Source organism: Eptesicus fuscus, chromosome 21 (assembly GCF_027574615.1).
Source record: "Eptesicus fuscus isolate TK198812 chromosome 21, DD_ASM_mEF_20220401, whole genome shotgun sequence".
NCBI classification, from domain to species: Eukaryota; Metazoa; Chordata; class Mammalia; order Chiroptera; family Vespertilionidae; genus Eptesicus; species Eptesicus fuscus.
In genome coordinates, this window is record NC_072493.1 from 4,994,530 (window position 1) to 5,010,018 (window position 15,489).

At 62.3% G+C, this 15,489-nt stretch overlaps 1 protein-coding gene across 1 annotated transcript in view; it reads left to right on the forward strand.

Moving 5' to 3' along the window:
* The window catches only part of ZNF423 (zinc finger protein 423), a 154,525-nt gene that overhangs the window by 58,297 nt on the left and 80,739 nt on the right, over nucleotides 1-15,489 (forward strand). The window contains exon 3 of the mRNA XM_008152348.3: nucleotides 4,660-4,744. Coding sequence (XP_008150570.2) covers nucleotides 4,660-4,744 — 85 coding nt within the window. The remainder of the gene's footprint in view (nucleotides 1-4,659; nucleotides 4,745-15,489) is intronic.

The following is a 15,489-nucleotide window of genomic DNA, read 5'->3' on the forward strand; positions in this document are numbered from 1 at the left end:
GATAGAAACAATGGCGTCAGAGCCGCAGCATCCTTCCCCAAAGCGGACACGGGCGGCCGCTCTGGGTGTGTCTCGGCGCTGATGGGCGGGGCCTGCTCCGCGTCAGGGGTTGAGTGTTGTGACTCATTCCCGGGCTGTGTTTCGCGCTGAGGATGGAGAGCGCATCGCGGACGGATGTCCCTGTCGTTTTCCCGTGTGTAATCACCACAGCCGTCTACGGCAGTGGTCGGCAAACTCATTAGTCCACAGAGCCAAATATCAACAGTACACTGACTGAAATTTCTTTTGAGAGCCCAATTTTTTAAACTTAAACTTCTAACGCCACTTCTTCAAAATAGACTCGCCCAGGCCGTGGTATTTTGTGGAAGAGCCACACTCAAGGGGCCAAAGAGCCACATGTGGCTGGCGAGCCGCAGTTTGCCGACCACGGGCTATGGGGATGAGGATGCCCAGAGCTTCACCTATTCAGTGCGCCCAGAGCTCACGAGGAGGCGGAGGCTCAGGACAGTCAGGAAGTGGGCCTCGAGCCCCAGGCCGTGAGCCAGGTGATGGGTGGTGCCACGGCCCGGCTTGACCCACCCTGAGCCCAACCTCCTTACGAGCCGGGCGAGGCCGGCGGGGGCGGGGTGTGGGGTGGTCACCCCCATGCCCCGGCTGGGCCCTGCTCTGCCCCCTCCCGGGTGCACCCGGCCCCATCCCTGTCTCTCGCGCTGCCCGCCGCGGCGCTGGGCTGCTGGAGCCGCCTCCTTCCCTGTCTCAGGCCTGGACCCCACCTCAGGTCCTGCTTCCTGAAGCCCCCACTGGGTAGGTATCGGTTCTTATATCGTTTCCATGGCAACAACCTGGGAGCCTTGCTGTGACCTCTGTCTTGGCAAAGAGAGGATCCAGGCTCAGAAAGGGGCGCCGTGGACCCCAGGATGCACAGCTGTGCGAGGCGGCGCCGGGGTCAGACCCGAGGGGCCTTGTTGGCGGCGCCCGGCGGGCCTTCCTGTCGGCGGCCAGGCCTGCGGGAGAGGAGGGGAGCTGGCGGCCCCAGCTCGAGGCCTGGGCAGAGGGGCCGTGTGCAGACAGGAGCGAGACAAAGCCCGGCACCTCCCCGCGGAGGGCGCCGTCTCCAGGGCCTGGCCCCCTGCCTGGGCACGCCCGGGGGCAGGGGCCCAGCTGTCTGCCAGCCGCCCGCCCGCCCGCCCTCCCCCAGGACTCCCGCAGGCAGGAGCAGGCTCTGGGGGCTGCCGGGGGCTTGGGGGCTGGCAGGCTGGGACCCTCGGGAGCGTATCCATAGCAACCAGCTCTCGGAGGACTGGGTTCCCGTGGGGCCGAGGCTGCTGTTGGCTGGAGCGTGAAGCATTGAGGTTTCCGCCTCCCCCTCTGTTTATGGGTAATAACAACATCACCCCAACTCCGGGCCACGGTGCCGCGCAGGTTATGGGGTGCTTCCCACTCACTCTCCGAGCGGGAATAGGCGTCCAGATCAGAGGGCTCGCCCAGGTCACACCAGCTTCCTGTCACCTGGACCAGAGCCGTCCTCGGTGGTCCGGGGCTGGCAGCCCCGAACGGCAGCTCAGACAGAAGGCTCCGGCGGGAGCCTGCCGGGCCTGAATCCCTGCACGGGGCTGTGGCCAAGTGGCTGAGCCTCTTGAAACTCCACTTTCTCATCCCTGCAGCGAGCTTGCAGCGATGGTGAGCATTCCGAGTAAACAGTGCCTGCACACAGTAGGTGGTGAGCGATGGTGAGCGTTCCGAGTAAACAGTGCCTGCACACAGTAGGTGGTGAGCGATGGTGAGCATTCCGAGTAAACAGTGCCTGCACACAGTAGGTGGTGAGCGTTCCGAGTAAACAGTACCTGCACACAGTAGGTGCTCATGAGCTGTGGTCACATCCCGGAAGCTCAGCAGCTCTGTGTCCTTCCCCTCTCCTGCCCTCCTGACCCCGTGTCCGCATCCTCTAGGGCAGTGGTCTGCAAACCGAGGCTCTTGAGCCACATGCGGCTCTTTGGCCCCTTGAGTGTGACTCTTCCACAAAATACCACGGCCTGGGCAAGTCTATTTTGAAGAAGTGGCGTTAGAGGAAGTTTAAGTTTAAAAAATTTGGCTCTCAGAAGAAATTTCAATCCTTGTGCTGTTGATACTTGGCTCTGTGGACTAAGGAGTTTGCCGACCACGGCTCCAGGGTGTTCTCCTTCTGCCAGGGCCTCTGCGGCTGTGCAGGGCCAGGCTGGGGAGGCAGCCCTGGCCTCAGGCCCTGGGCTCAGCGTTGCTTCTCCTGGGCCCCTGCCCTTCCCTGGGAACCGGCGGATGGGAAAGCAGCTGCTTTGAATGCCAGGTTCTGTGTGTGATTGTTGCCCAGCGGGGCTGAGGCTCCAGAGCGGGAGGGCGTCTCTTGGGGATGGAGAAGGGTGACAGACAGAGAGGAGGTGTTGGGGCGAGGAGGGGGCAGCGGCCCAGGGTGCAGCGGGAAATTAGGGAGGGAGAGAGAGAGAGAGAGAGAGAGAGTCCTCACCTGCTTCTCCCCGTGCTCGTCCCACCAGCCTGGGGACCGACAGCCCTGCCGTTGCCCTCTGCTCTGGACATGGGCGCCCCCGCCTCGCAGGCAAGGCCACAGGCCGTCTCTGTGCCGGGCTGCTGGGTCCACGCGCACCTTCGCGGGTGCGGTGTGGTGAGCCTGTGTGTGTGTGTGCACATGTGGGCACAGGCGTCTGCGGGAATGGTCACGGGGGTGCGTACCTGGGTGGGGCTGTGCACACGGCGTCAGAGGCTGCAGGTGCATGTCGGGACATGGAGATGGTGGGCGTGGCTACGGAGGGTCCAGGGAGGATGCCGAAACTGTGTTAGGGACAAGACTGGATGTCAGCCAGTGTGAACTTGGGGTCTTCACTCCTTGGGGGGTGTTGCGGCTATGCACCTGTGATGTGGGGAGCTGGTTGTTGTGTGGGGTGTGGGGGTGTGTTCAAGAGGGGCTTGTGTGTCACTGGTGAGTTTGGGTGAGGAGAGCATGGGGTGTACATATGTGTGTTGCATGTGCATGTCCAAGCCTGTGTAGATGGCTGTCTGGCTGGATAGATAGGTGTGTGTGTGTGTGTGTGTGTGTGTGTGTGTGTGTGTGTAGGTAGGTGGACAGATGGGTAGATGAATAGGTGAAGAGAAGGATGGGTGGGTAGGTGGAGGATGGGTGGGTGGGTGGAGGATGGGTGGGTGAATGGGTGAAGAGGAGGATGGGTGGGTGAATGGGTGAAGAGGAGGATGGGTGGGTGAATGGGTGAAGAGGAGGATGGGTGAGTGGAGGATGGGTGGGTGGATGGGTGAAGAGGAGGATGGGTGGGTGGAGGATGGGTGGGTGGATGGGTGAAGAGGAGGATGGGTGGGTGGAGGGGTGGGTGGAGGATGGGTGGGTGGGTGGGTAGAGGATGGGTGGGTGAATGGGTGAAGAGGAGGATGGGTGAGTGGAGGATGGGTGGGTGGGTGGGTGGAGGATGGGTGGGTGGATGGGTGAAGAGGAGGATGGGTGGGTGGAGGATGGGTAGGTGGATGGGTGAAGAGGAGGATGGGTGGGTGGATGGGTGGGTGGAGGATGGGTGGGTGGGTGGGTAGAGGATGGGTGGGTGAAGGGGTGAAGAGGAGGATGGGTGGGTGGGTGGAGGATGGGTGGGTGGATGGGTGAAGAAGAGGATGGGTGGGTGGGTGGAGGATGGGTGGGTGGATGGGTGAAGAGGAGGATGGGTGGGTGGGTGGAGGATGGGTGGGTGGATGGGTGAAGAGGAGGATGGGTAGGTGAAGGGGTGAAGAGGAGGATGGGTGGGTGGATGGGTGAAGAGGAGGATGGGTGGGTGGGTGGAGGATGGGTGGGTGGATGGGTGAAGAGGAGGATGGGTGGGTGGGTGGGTGGAGGATAGATGGGTGGATGGGTGAAGAGGAGGATGGGTAGGTGAAGGGGTGAAGAGGAGGATGGGTGGGTGGGTGGAGGATGGGTGGGTGGATGGGTGAAGGGGGTGGTGGGTGGATGGGTGAAGAGGGGTGGGTGGGTGGTTGGTGAAGAGGAGGATGGGTGGTGGATGGGTGAAGGGAGGATGGGTGGGTGATGGTGATGAGGAGGATGGGTGGGTGGATGGGTGAAGAGGAGGATGGGTAGGTGAAGGGGTGGAGAGGAGGATGGGTGGGTGGAGGATGGGTGGGTGGATGGGTGGAGAGGAGGATGGGTAGGTGAAGGAGTGAAGAGGAGGATGGGTGGGTGGAGGATGGGTGGGTGGTGGGTGAGGAGGGGTGGGTGGATGGGTGAAGAGGAGGATGGGTGGGTGGGTGGAGGATGGGTGGGTGGGTGAAGAGACAGAGGGCAGGCAGGTGGAGGTGGGTGGATGGACTGGCACACCCTCCCGCGGGCAGCCTCCCTCAGCTTCCTCGCATGGCCCTGCTGTGAGCTACGCGTGGCGGGGGAGGGGGGCAGGCCCGCAGGCTTCGCAGGGAGCAGCTGCTCTGGAATGCAGCCTGACCCCGTTTCCCTGGCTGGAGAGCTGGTTCGGAAGCAGGCGGGAAGAACACGGCCCACAGCGACTCGAGGGGACCAGAGCCATTCGGGGAACCCCAAGCAGGGCTGCAGGACCTCCTGCCTCTGCGCTCCCCTCCCTCCCGCCTGGCTAACTCCTTCCTGTTTCGGTTTCCAAACAGAAAAAGACCTACCAGTGCATCAAGTGCCAGATGACCTTCGAGAGCGAGCGGGAGATCCAGATCCACGTGGCCAACCACATGATCGGTAAGGGGGCCGCTTGCGCTCGCCGGCCGCGCTGGGGTCGCGGGCATGAGTTCCTGTCTTCACGGCCGGCTCTGAGGGCGAGGGCTGGGACGTGGCTGCTGTGGCGGGGCATTTCGGATGGGAGAGCGAGGGCCGGAGCTGGGCTCCTTCCCCATCCAGCCTCCAGGCCCGGCTCCGCTCCCATCACAGTCGCACCCCGACAGCCGCTTCACCTCCGTGTCCGGGACGAGGTGCTTTCCCGCGGTCAGGCACTCGGGCCCTTGTGCTTCCATTTCGTATGTCATGACGTTGAACGGACTTAATGGCTCACACCTCCCACGGAGCATGGCGGCTTCCTCAGGCCCATTGTCCCAACAGGACACGCACAGGTTCACGTGACATGTCCCTGTTCCTCTTCCAGCGGGTTGCACTTCGCAAAAGCCCGCCTTCCCAGGAGGGGAGCTTTCCACGTCCCGGGGGCCCCACGCAGCCCAAGAGGTGGTGTGGAGGGAAGCCGTGGGGTTCATTTGCCGTCCGTGGGTGGGCGTGGTCCCCTGGCAGGGGCCCCTGAAGAGAGGGGCGGTGGGGGTGGCGGCGCCGGCTCAGAGCTCTGCAGTCCTGCTGTCCGGGGTCATAGGTGGAGGTGTGGCCACCTTCTCCAGGACCCTGCCGTGGGAGACGTGGGGGTCAGTCTCGTCTTGAGTTTCCTGATGATCACTTCTGCCCTCCTTCTCTTCCTTGTAGTCTCTTCATTACAGTCTTTTTTTTTTTTTTTTAATATATTTTACTAGAGGCCTGGTGCACGAAATTCGTGCACGGAGGGGGGTTGTCCCTCAGCCCAGCCTGTACCCTCTCCAATATGGGACCCCTCGAGGGATGTCCGACTGCCTGTTTAGGCCCGATCCCGATGGGCAGTCGGATCCCTAAACGGGCAGTCGGACATCCCTCTCACAATCCAGGACTGCTGGCTCCAACTGCTTGCCTGCCTGCCTTCCTGATTGCCCCTAACCGCTTCTGCCTGCCAGCCTGATCACCCCCTAACCACTCTGCTGCCAGCCTGTTTGCCCCCAACTTCCCTCCTCTGTCAGCCTGGTCACCCCTAACTGCCCTCTCCTGCAGGGTTGATCACCTCCAACTGCCCTTCCTTGCAGGCTTTGTCCCTCTCAACTGCCCTCCCTTGCAGGCCGGGTGCCTCCCAACTGCCCTCTCCTGCTGGCCATCTTCTGGTGGCCATCTTGTGTCCACATGGGGGCAGGATCTTTGACCACATGGGGGCAGCTATATTGTGTGTTGCAGTGATGATCACTCTGTATATTACTCTTTTATTAGATAGGATAGAGGCCTGGTACAGGGGTGGGGGCCAGCTAGTTTGCCCTGAAGTGTGTCCCGGATCAGGTGGGGGTTCACTTGGGGTGTGGGGCGGCCTGAGCGAGAGGCCTGTGGTGGTTTGCAGGCCCGGCCACGCCCCCTGGCAACCCAAGCGGAGGTCCTGGTATCTGGAATTTATTTTCCTTCTACAATTGAAACTTTGTAGCCTGGAGTGGAGCCAAGCCTGGGGCTCCCTCCGAGGCCGGCAGCCATTTGTGTTGGGGTTATAATTGAAACTTTGTTGCCTTAAGCGGGTGGGCCCGGCCAGGGTGTGCGGAAAGCTTTGCTTCCACTGTTGCTGGCGGCAACCCTGGCCTGCTCTCTCAAGCTCCATTCTGCCGCCATTTGTTTGAATTTGTTTACCTTCTATAATTGAAACTTTGTAGCTTGAGTGGAGGCTTAGGCCTGCAATGGCTGGCAGAAAGCTTGGCTTCCTCTGTTACCTAGGAAACCTTGCTCTCTGTGGCTGTAGCCATCTTGGTTTGGGTTAATTTGCATACTCGCTCTGATTGGATGGTGGGCGTGGCTTGTGGGTGTGTCAGAGGTATGGTCAATTTGCATATTTGTCTATTATTAGATAGGATTGATTTTTTTACAGAGAGGAAGGGACAGGGAGAGAGAGTTAGAAACATTGATGAGAGAGAAACATCGATCAGCTGCCTCCTGCACGCCCCCTACTGGGGATGTGCCCGCAACCAAGGTACATGCCCTTAACTGAAATCAAACCTGGGACCCTTCAGTCCGCAGGCCGACGCTCTATCCACCGAGCCAGACCGGTCAGGGCTCATTATAGTCTTAACAGCGGCCATGCCACAGAGGAGTTTTGAAAAACCTTTGCATGGTTGTGAACATAAAAACAAACCATGGACGGGTACTGGGAATGAGTTCTCACGCACCGAGCACACCCATGTGTACGCCACCCGCTGAGGAAGCCAGCCTGTCCTGCACCCAGAACCCCCTGCGTGCCCTCCCCCCCTCCCCCCCACAGAAGGTCACCCCCATCCTGGCGCCCAGCAGCTTAGGTTGCGCTGGCCTGTTGGTGCTAAATGAGTTCGTGCCGGCTCCGCTCATTCGTATCGGTGTCTTTCGCCGTTCACGTGAGCACCTGTGGCTGGACGCTGTTCCTGTTCACGGGTGTGTCACATGCCATCGTGTGGCCACATTGCCATCCACCCGCTCCCATGGGCACCTGGGAGCTTGTGTTTGGAGTCATTTCCCTTACGCGCTGCGTGAGCGTTCCCGTAGGTGTCGGTCATGGTGAGCGTGTGCATGCCGTTCTCCATGGCCGTCTCCAGGGCTGGCTGGGTGGGCTACAGGCTGGTAGTCGGCTCACCTTCAGTGGGTGGGACCACTTTCCAAATCGGCTGTCTGACAGCATGCTCCCCCAGCAGCTGTGAGAGGGACCACCTCGGTGCTCAGGGCGAGTCTGGCCCCTGGTCCCCCCTCCTCCACCCCCAGATATAGCATCGCCGTGCTCAGTGGGTGCAGGGGCCCAGCATCCCAGGGACCAGGAGCGGGTCCCCCGAAGGCCATGACCCTGACCTTGTGTGTGTTGGGGCTCCCCCGTGGTGAGGGGACGCCAGGGGCCCAGGATGGGCAGGCAGGGCCCTGAGAGCTGGGCCTGACGGGGGGACTGGCGGCTTTCTCATTTCCTCCGTTTGAAAGCGCCCTGCCCATGTCGGGGAAGAAAACCGCCTGTCCGTCACGGCCACCGAGAGCGTGTCCAGGGGCGTCGGGAGGTGCAGATGAGGATGTCGGCAGGTGTGGGCCTCGAGCAGGTGCGCACACTTCTGCTTGTGAGCGTGAGGGGCGCGCCTGGCTAATGGGCCCGCAGCGATTTCAGAGGCGCCCCTCTCCGGCGCCGCGCCTCCCCTTTGTGGGGAGCCTGGAAGCTGCGTGGTGTCTTCAGGTGGCAGGCGAGCGCTTCCTCTTTTTTAAGTTTATAAATATGTTTGTATTGATTTCAGAGAGGAAGGGAGAGGGAGAGAGAGAGAAACACTCATGATGAGAGAGAATCATGGATCGGCCGCCTCCTGCACATCCCACACTGGGGATGGAGCCTGCAACCCAGGCATGTGGCCTGACTGGGAATCGAACCCTGACCTCCAGGCTCACAGGTCCACACTCAACCACGGAGCCCTGCCGGCTGGGCAAGAGGCTTCCTGTTGACTAGGGTGGTGGGTAATGTGAAAGGAGTGATGGGCTTGTGTGTGAGTGGGGGGCTGGGCGTCAGGGGCCTGCCCAGAGGGGGACAGGGACCCTCACGCACACCTGCTCTGCCATGCTATCTGCTGGCCGGGGAGCCAGGGGCCTGGGGAGCAGGCAGCAAAGAGCTGTGGTCTCAGAGCTGAGGTGTCAGCCCAGGCGAGACGTTTATGCACTAGCAGGTCTCACGAGGCACGAGCTAGTGACCCCATGGGCGCTGTACCCGCTCTGGGTCTAGCCTGCCCCCCACCGCCCGCCCTCCCCTGGCCACGCCCACTTGATTGATCCGAGAACATCGGCTGAGCAACAGCTGCAGGCGCATGCTGGGTGGTCTCTGTCCCTTCCCGCGTCCCCTGGAAGACGCCACAGCAGACCCTGCGCAGCGAAGGGCGGCGGTCACGGCGGGGGAGGATGGAGCAGGGGCCATGGCTGAGCCCACACGTGCCAGGCCCCCCGTGCAGGTGCCACTCGTCCGTCTCCCAGAGGAGGCTGCCCGCCCCCCCACCTCCTCCCAGCCAGGAACTCAAGGAGCCAAGGCCTTGCCTGTCCAGCGTGGCTCAGGGGTTGAGCGTCGACCTATGAACCAGGAGGTCACAGTTCGATTCCCCGTCAGGGCACATGCCTGGGTCTCTTGCTCGAGCCCCAGTAGAGGGCGTGCAGGAGGCAGCCGATCCATGATTCGCTCTCATCACGGATGTTTCTCTCTCTCTCTCCCTTCCTCTCTGTGGCCCGCCAGGGCCCGTGCTGGAGGAGACCCCACTCGGCACAGTGTGGGGGCTCGGCAGCAGCTGGGTCTGTGTGTCCCAGTCCCCACCAGTCCCTGCTGTGTTTGAAGGGGATACTTTGTGTCCCCAACCTGGTGTCTTGGGCTGAGGCACTGGGGAGCCATTGAAGCTTCTGGAGCAGGATGTGGCCTGGACATGGCTGCGTGCTGCAGGGATGTCAGTCTGGCGGCAGTGCTGAGGAGGGTGGGGGAGGACAGAGGCCGCCTGGTCTGGCCCAGAGGTGAGGGCATGAGACGGTGGGGGCTAGGGACAGAGAGGGGGAGGTGAGAGGCTATATTTGGCTTGTGCCTTGTGCCCCATCGGCCCTGGTGACTGGGAAGGTGGCAGGGCTGACAGTGGGAGGTGTGAATGGAGGAGAGCCAGGCACCGGAGCCCTGGCGGGGGCGGAGGGAGGCTCTGTAGTTTCAGAAAAGCTGTTGGGGCCCGGTCCCCGTGGACAGCTTCCCCTGCTAAGTGGCCCGGGCCCAGCGTGGCCGCCTGGCGCTAGTGGCACCAGGGGGCCTGGGCGGGCAGAGCGGCCCGTTCAGCTGGGCGGCCTTCTCATAAACCCGGGGCCTGGGGTCTGAGCAGGCCTCCCCGCGGACCCGGCTGCTGGAGCCCTCCCCGGGGGACGCTAAACGGGCCTGTTTATAGCGGGGCCTCTCCGTGGCTGTGCAGCCTCCGGCTGGCCGGGAGTTACGATGACTCGGGGACACAGACACGTCGCCTTGGAAACGTGTCCCCAGCACCCCTCTCCGGCGGCAGCTGGCCGGGCAGTGGTGTGGAGCTCACGGACGGGAGATGGCCTTTTGAAATCTTCTTAGCACTGGGGTCGCCTTTGAGTCCCCCTCCCCACGGAGAAGGAGGCCCCCCTGGGCTTCCCCAGCTTTTAGACACCCCTCTCCCCCCAGGCCCCCGCCCCCCCGCAGCCACTTCACACACTTGGGACAAGCACAGCTCTGTCTTGCTGGCCTCCTGCCCGCGTGGCCTGGCTCTGCCCAGCCACCCGTCCCCACCTCCCATCAGCCCCCCACTGCCCCCGGCCCCCCAGATGCTGGCAGCAAAGGCTCCCCGTGCTCCTCGGGGCCTTTGAGCAAGGGCTGAGGGAGAGGCCTGTGGGCGCTGGGCAGAGGCAGGCCCTCCGGTGGCTGGAGAAGGAGTTGGCCCCGGTGTGTTGGACATGTATGTGCGAGGCGTGTGTAGCCCTCCCAGGGCACTGGGGGGCCTCAGACCCCCAGGAGGAGATTTGCGGGGGAGACCTGCCCCCCCCTCGTCCGCCTGTGGACATTTCTCCTCTCAGCCTCTGTCGGATGAGCGGCTGGGTATGGGGGCTGAGAACGTGTCCTTGAAAGAATGAACTTGCTGTGACCTGGGTGGGCCCCCCAGGGAGTGAGTGGTCGGCTCTGGGCCCTGGTGTCCTTGCTCAGGGCTCTGTGGGCCCCTGGGGAGCCCGAGGAGGATCAGGGGGGCAGGGACCAGCCTCGGGGACCTCGTCAGGAACGCTTGCCCTCTGCGTCCTTGGGAAGTGGTGTGGCCCTTCGGGCCGGCAGCCGGGCCATCCCTGGGGCATCGGTCATTCTGGACTCGGTGCTTTCTTGGTCCCCTCAACCCCTTTCCAGGCGCCTCTGAAGGGCCGGGCTTTGCTGTGGGCGGTGAGCGGTGGAGGCGCGTAGATCGGCCTCTGACCCCCTGCTCAGGCCGCCCCTCCGTGCCGGGCCGGGGTCCTTTCTGTCTTCTCTCGGCGGCAGGATGGGCCCTGGTCCACCTGGCGGGGTGTGTGTGTGTGTGTGTGTGGGTGGGGGGGAGAGAGAGTGTGAGAGTGGGTGTGTGGGAGAGGGAGAGAGAGAGAGAGAGAGAGAGAGAGAGAGAGGGAGAGAGAGGGAGCTTTTTTGCCTTCTAAGTCTCCAAGGAGCACCTCCCGGAGCCGCCTCTCCCTGCGGAGTTCGGTGCCGGTCAGGCCGGTCCTGCCACAGCGCTGAGCTGTGCAGGGAGCCTTGACCCAGCTCTCCCCTCCTTTCTTACTCCCCACCTCCCGTAAGAGGGCATCGTCGCTTCCCCCCTTAACAGCCCCGCCCGGGGTTCGGGGTGCCAGCTGTGAGCGCAGCCGGGCCTCTCCCACGCAGCGTGCACGGACCCCGCCAGCCCCCGCTCCCTCTCATCGCGCCGTGGTGAGGACGCGGGCTCGGAGTCTTACTGGGGTTCTCTCGTTCACCCCGTTACCGGGTAGAGGCTAGGAAGCACCGTTCCGGGGGATCCCTTGTGCCTCCTCTTCTGGGCGCCAGGCAGTTGGAAAGTTTTGTCATCGGCACATATGTCCTTTGTCGCCCGGCGGGTGGCCTGTTGGGCAGCGAACGGAAAACCGACGCCTGTCCGTCCACCTGCCCGCTGGGCCGTCTCCAGGCCTCTGGGAGCCTCGGGCTCGTCCCCTGGACTGGCAGGCGCTCTGTCCCAGGTCGCGGGCAGACCCAATGTGATGTCTGTGGCGGCTGGTGTCTGGGTTGAGGGTCAGCGGGGAGGGGTGTGGGGGTCCAGTCGGGGGGTTGCTGACGGTGGCTGTCTCCTGCCCGCCTGCCTGCCTGTGTTCTCTGACCTGCTTTTTGCTCTTACCCTCTGCCCACATCCGGGTCTTGCGGCTCAGACATCTGAATAACATGAGAAAACACAAGGGCCTTTAGTCTCCATCGGGGGCCTGGCTATCAAAAGCTTCCTCCTGCCGCAGGCCCCCTGTGCCCGGGCCCACCCCAGGGCTCCCCTCAGAGTGGGCCCGCGTCTGCAGGACTTGGAGGGTGAGGAAGGAGGGACGCTGGGTATTTCCTTGCTCTTTTGATTAAGGCATTCAGTGATGGATAGCTCATCCCTCTTCTCTGTGGCCACGGAGCTCTCAGATACGGAGGGAGGACCCGCTCCGTCATTTGTGCGAAATGAAAATTCAGGGCCCTGTGTTAGAAAATGAAGACTTCCGCCCGGCCGCCATGGCGTGGTGGTTGAATGTGGACCTATGACCCAGGAGGTCACGGTTCGATTCCTGGTCAAGGGCACATGCCCGGGGTGCGGGCTCGATCCCCAGTAGGAGGTGTGCATGAGGCAGCCCATCCATGATTCTCTCTCATCATTGATGCTTCTATCTCTCTCTCTGAAATCAATAAAAAATTTTTTTTTTAAAAAGAAAGAAAATAAAAACTTCCAAGATCAAGCTATGAGACCAAGTTCAGGGCCCTTAACGCAGGCCCCTGTGCAGCCATACACATCTCGCACCCACGAAACCAGTGCTGTTTAGAGGCAAGAGTCTCTGAGTGGCAGGAAGCCCTGGGGACTTGGGTGTGTGGGCTGCGCTTGTGCAGGTTGTGGGTTGCACAACTCTAGGGGGCGCCACGCACACCCTCTACACGGGGCCCCGCCCGCCTCCGTGTGTCCAGATTCTCCCTCTGCCCGGGTGCTGTGACCTCCCCTCCCACCCTCCTTTCTCCTTGGCGTTTCAGGGACATGTTCCTTCGTGAAACCGAGGTGCCAGGCTTCGTGCGGGCGCTGCTGGGGCCGCTTCCGCTCCTCCGTGCCGCGCGCCCGCCGGCGGCTCCGCTGGTAACCTTTGGGGTTTGCGCGTAAAATAGAAACTCTCTTTGTAGGTCAGTTTGTCAGTAATTTTGGCAGCTGCGGGGCCACCGGGGGAATGAGGCTCGGTTCCCACTTGTCTCTCCTGCTCGGTTTGGAGACTTTCGCGGAGGCCTTCTGGGAGGAACGCTCACCCCGCCGGAAACGCCAGCCCGCTTCCCCTGACCTGGTTTCCAGTCGGCAGGAGCAGTCCCGCCCGCTGCACACGCAGGGCCGGAGAAGGAACCGGGTCCTCGCCAGCCCGCGGAGGCTGCTGCCCCGGCCGTGCTTTCCGGGCAGGTGGGCTTGGGTGAGGCTGCGAGGAGTCGACGTTCCTGCGGAACCCGCCACTCACCTGAGCCGCCACTCACCTCCGCAGTCCTGGTCCTGCACCACCCCTCCTGCCCTCGGTGCCCCAGCCCCCAGCCTGGGCTGTGGATATTCCGGGCATCTTCCATCGCGAGAAGCTCCCGGAGCCCAGCTGTGTGGCCCCTGCTGCAGGAGAGGGGGGTGGTGAGCAAGTCCTCATCAGACCTGGCCTCCACGGGCCTGGCAGCGGGACTGGGGCGCGGGCAGTTAGGTGAGGGGGGGCTGGTGGGATCGGTTGTCCAGAGAGAGCGGTGTTCAGGAAGTGCTCAGACAGGTGCCTAGCGAAGTCCAGGAGGGCTTCCTGACGGAGGTGGTGAGGCCCTGGACTCTGGCCCCCCCTCTATTATTTGGGGGGCCCCTGTGAAGTACTTTGGAACAAAGCATCTCTAGTTCAGGACCGGAAGCGGGAAATTCAGTCCCACCCAAACAGTAATTCGGCTCCAACTGCGAGTGCAGGACCTACTGCCAGGATCCGAGTTGCAGAACCTCTTACCTCCCCCCTCCCCCCGGTTCCCTTCCTCCTTCCCTCTTTCTGTAAACACCGATTCAGAGAAATTCGTGGATGGCACGGCCACGCGCGGACCCCGGCCCAGGCCGCTGAGCATTAGGGGACATCCTGAAATGAAGCCGGGAGCGCGGGCCCGGCCGGAGCCCCCCTGAGCGATGATGATTTATTTCGGGAACGTGGCAGTCATTAGTATCGTCGGTGTCGGAGCCGAGCGAGCGCCGGGCGGGTCTGCGGCCGAGGGAGCCTTCGGGCCATTACGAGCTAATGGCTCAGTGTGGGCGAAGGAGGCCGCAGTCAATCTCCGAGCTGGCGGGTAATAAACGCGCTGGTCCCTTCCCGCTCCCGCCCGGGGCGCCTGGGCTCACGGGCTCACGGGCTCACAGGCTCCTGCTCCGGACCCAGGCCCGGCTTCGTGCCCCTGCCCCGGGGGCTCTCACGTCCCTCCTCAGCGTGGAGAACGGAGGCTGCGAAGAGGCCCAGGACTGTGTCCATCTGGCCCAGATTTTAGAAGCCTGGGCTCGCTCGGGAGCTCTTGGTTCTGCCGGCTTGGTTTCCGGGCGTCTTCCTGAGTGCGGTGCAAAGCCTGCGTGACACGCTGGGTGGCGCTATCGAGGACTCTCTCAGCGTCAGAATGGCAGGTGCTCGGATTTATGGGGTCCTGAGACCCCAGACTCCAAGTCCCACAGAGCTCGGGACCTCAGCGCTGGGGACTCCCCCGGCCCCCGCTCCCCCCTTCCCTCCTCCCCCGTGGTGTCTGGAGAGCCGCACTCCTACGCGTGACCACAATGCAGGCTTTCCACGCCAACCAGGCGCAGTCCAGAGCGCGCTGTCCTGGAAGTGCGATTGCAGCCACGTGTGTGACGTACATATGGTACCAGCCACACCAAAGACAAGCCCACGGAAACATGCTTTACCTTCTTTATTTGACTCCGGTGCCCACATTACTGGTTGTACCATATCATCAATGAAAAGTGACGAGAGTTTTTGCCTTCTTTCTCTCATACTAAGTCTTCAAAATCCAATATATATATATATATATATATATATATTACATATTCTTATTGATTTCAGAGAGGAAGGGAGAAGGGTAGAGAGAGAGAAACATCAATGATGAGAGAGAATCATGGATCGGCTGCCTCCTTCACACCCCACACTGGGGACCAAGCCTGCAATCCGGGCCTGTGCCCTGACCGGGAATCAAACCGTGACCTCCTGGTTCATAGTGACGCTCAACCACTGAGCCCCGCCGGCCGGGCAATCCAATGTGTATTTTGCAGACAGCGCATCTCTGCCTGGACCAGCCCCATCTCAAGGGCTGTGGCTCGTGGCTGGCGAGGCGGACAGTACGGCCCTGGGTGGGACGTGGGGGCTGCAGGGCTCCCCTTCGTGGGAGGCTCCGGCATCAGTGGCAGAGACCCTGATTTCCATCCGGACTTTGGAAACCGGCAATTGCCACTTGCCGTCTTGCCAGCCCTCCCTTCATCACAGCTACTCCGGGGGTGGCCCCCAAGACGCCGCTCCTGCGCGGAGGGAGCCCCGAAACCCTCAGGTAGAGCCGGAGGCCCAGGCAGCCCCACGGGGAGAGAGGAGCCCCACAGCCCAGGCGCCCCCTTCCTTCTTGCTTCTGGCCTTGGGGGAGCAGAACCCTGGGCACTGCCTGCTGGCACGTGGCCTCCCGCCTGCCAGTGCCCAGGGGTGCAGATGGTGGGGGAGGGGCACCAGCTCTCTGCCTGATGCCCTCACCCCCCCCCCCCTCCTGCCGTCCTTCGAGGTCACCTTCCCGGCCTGGTGCTGTGAAAGTGCTTCTCAGGGCTCCTTCCGCAGCCCCGGGAGATAAAGCCAGGCTGTGGGGATGGTACGCAGGGAGCCAAATTCTATTTATAATATTAAAATGAGTGCATTTGTGCCTTGCTGTTCTCCAGGGTTTTTTTTTTTCTCGTAAGGAGAAAAACACAAATTAGCAT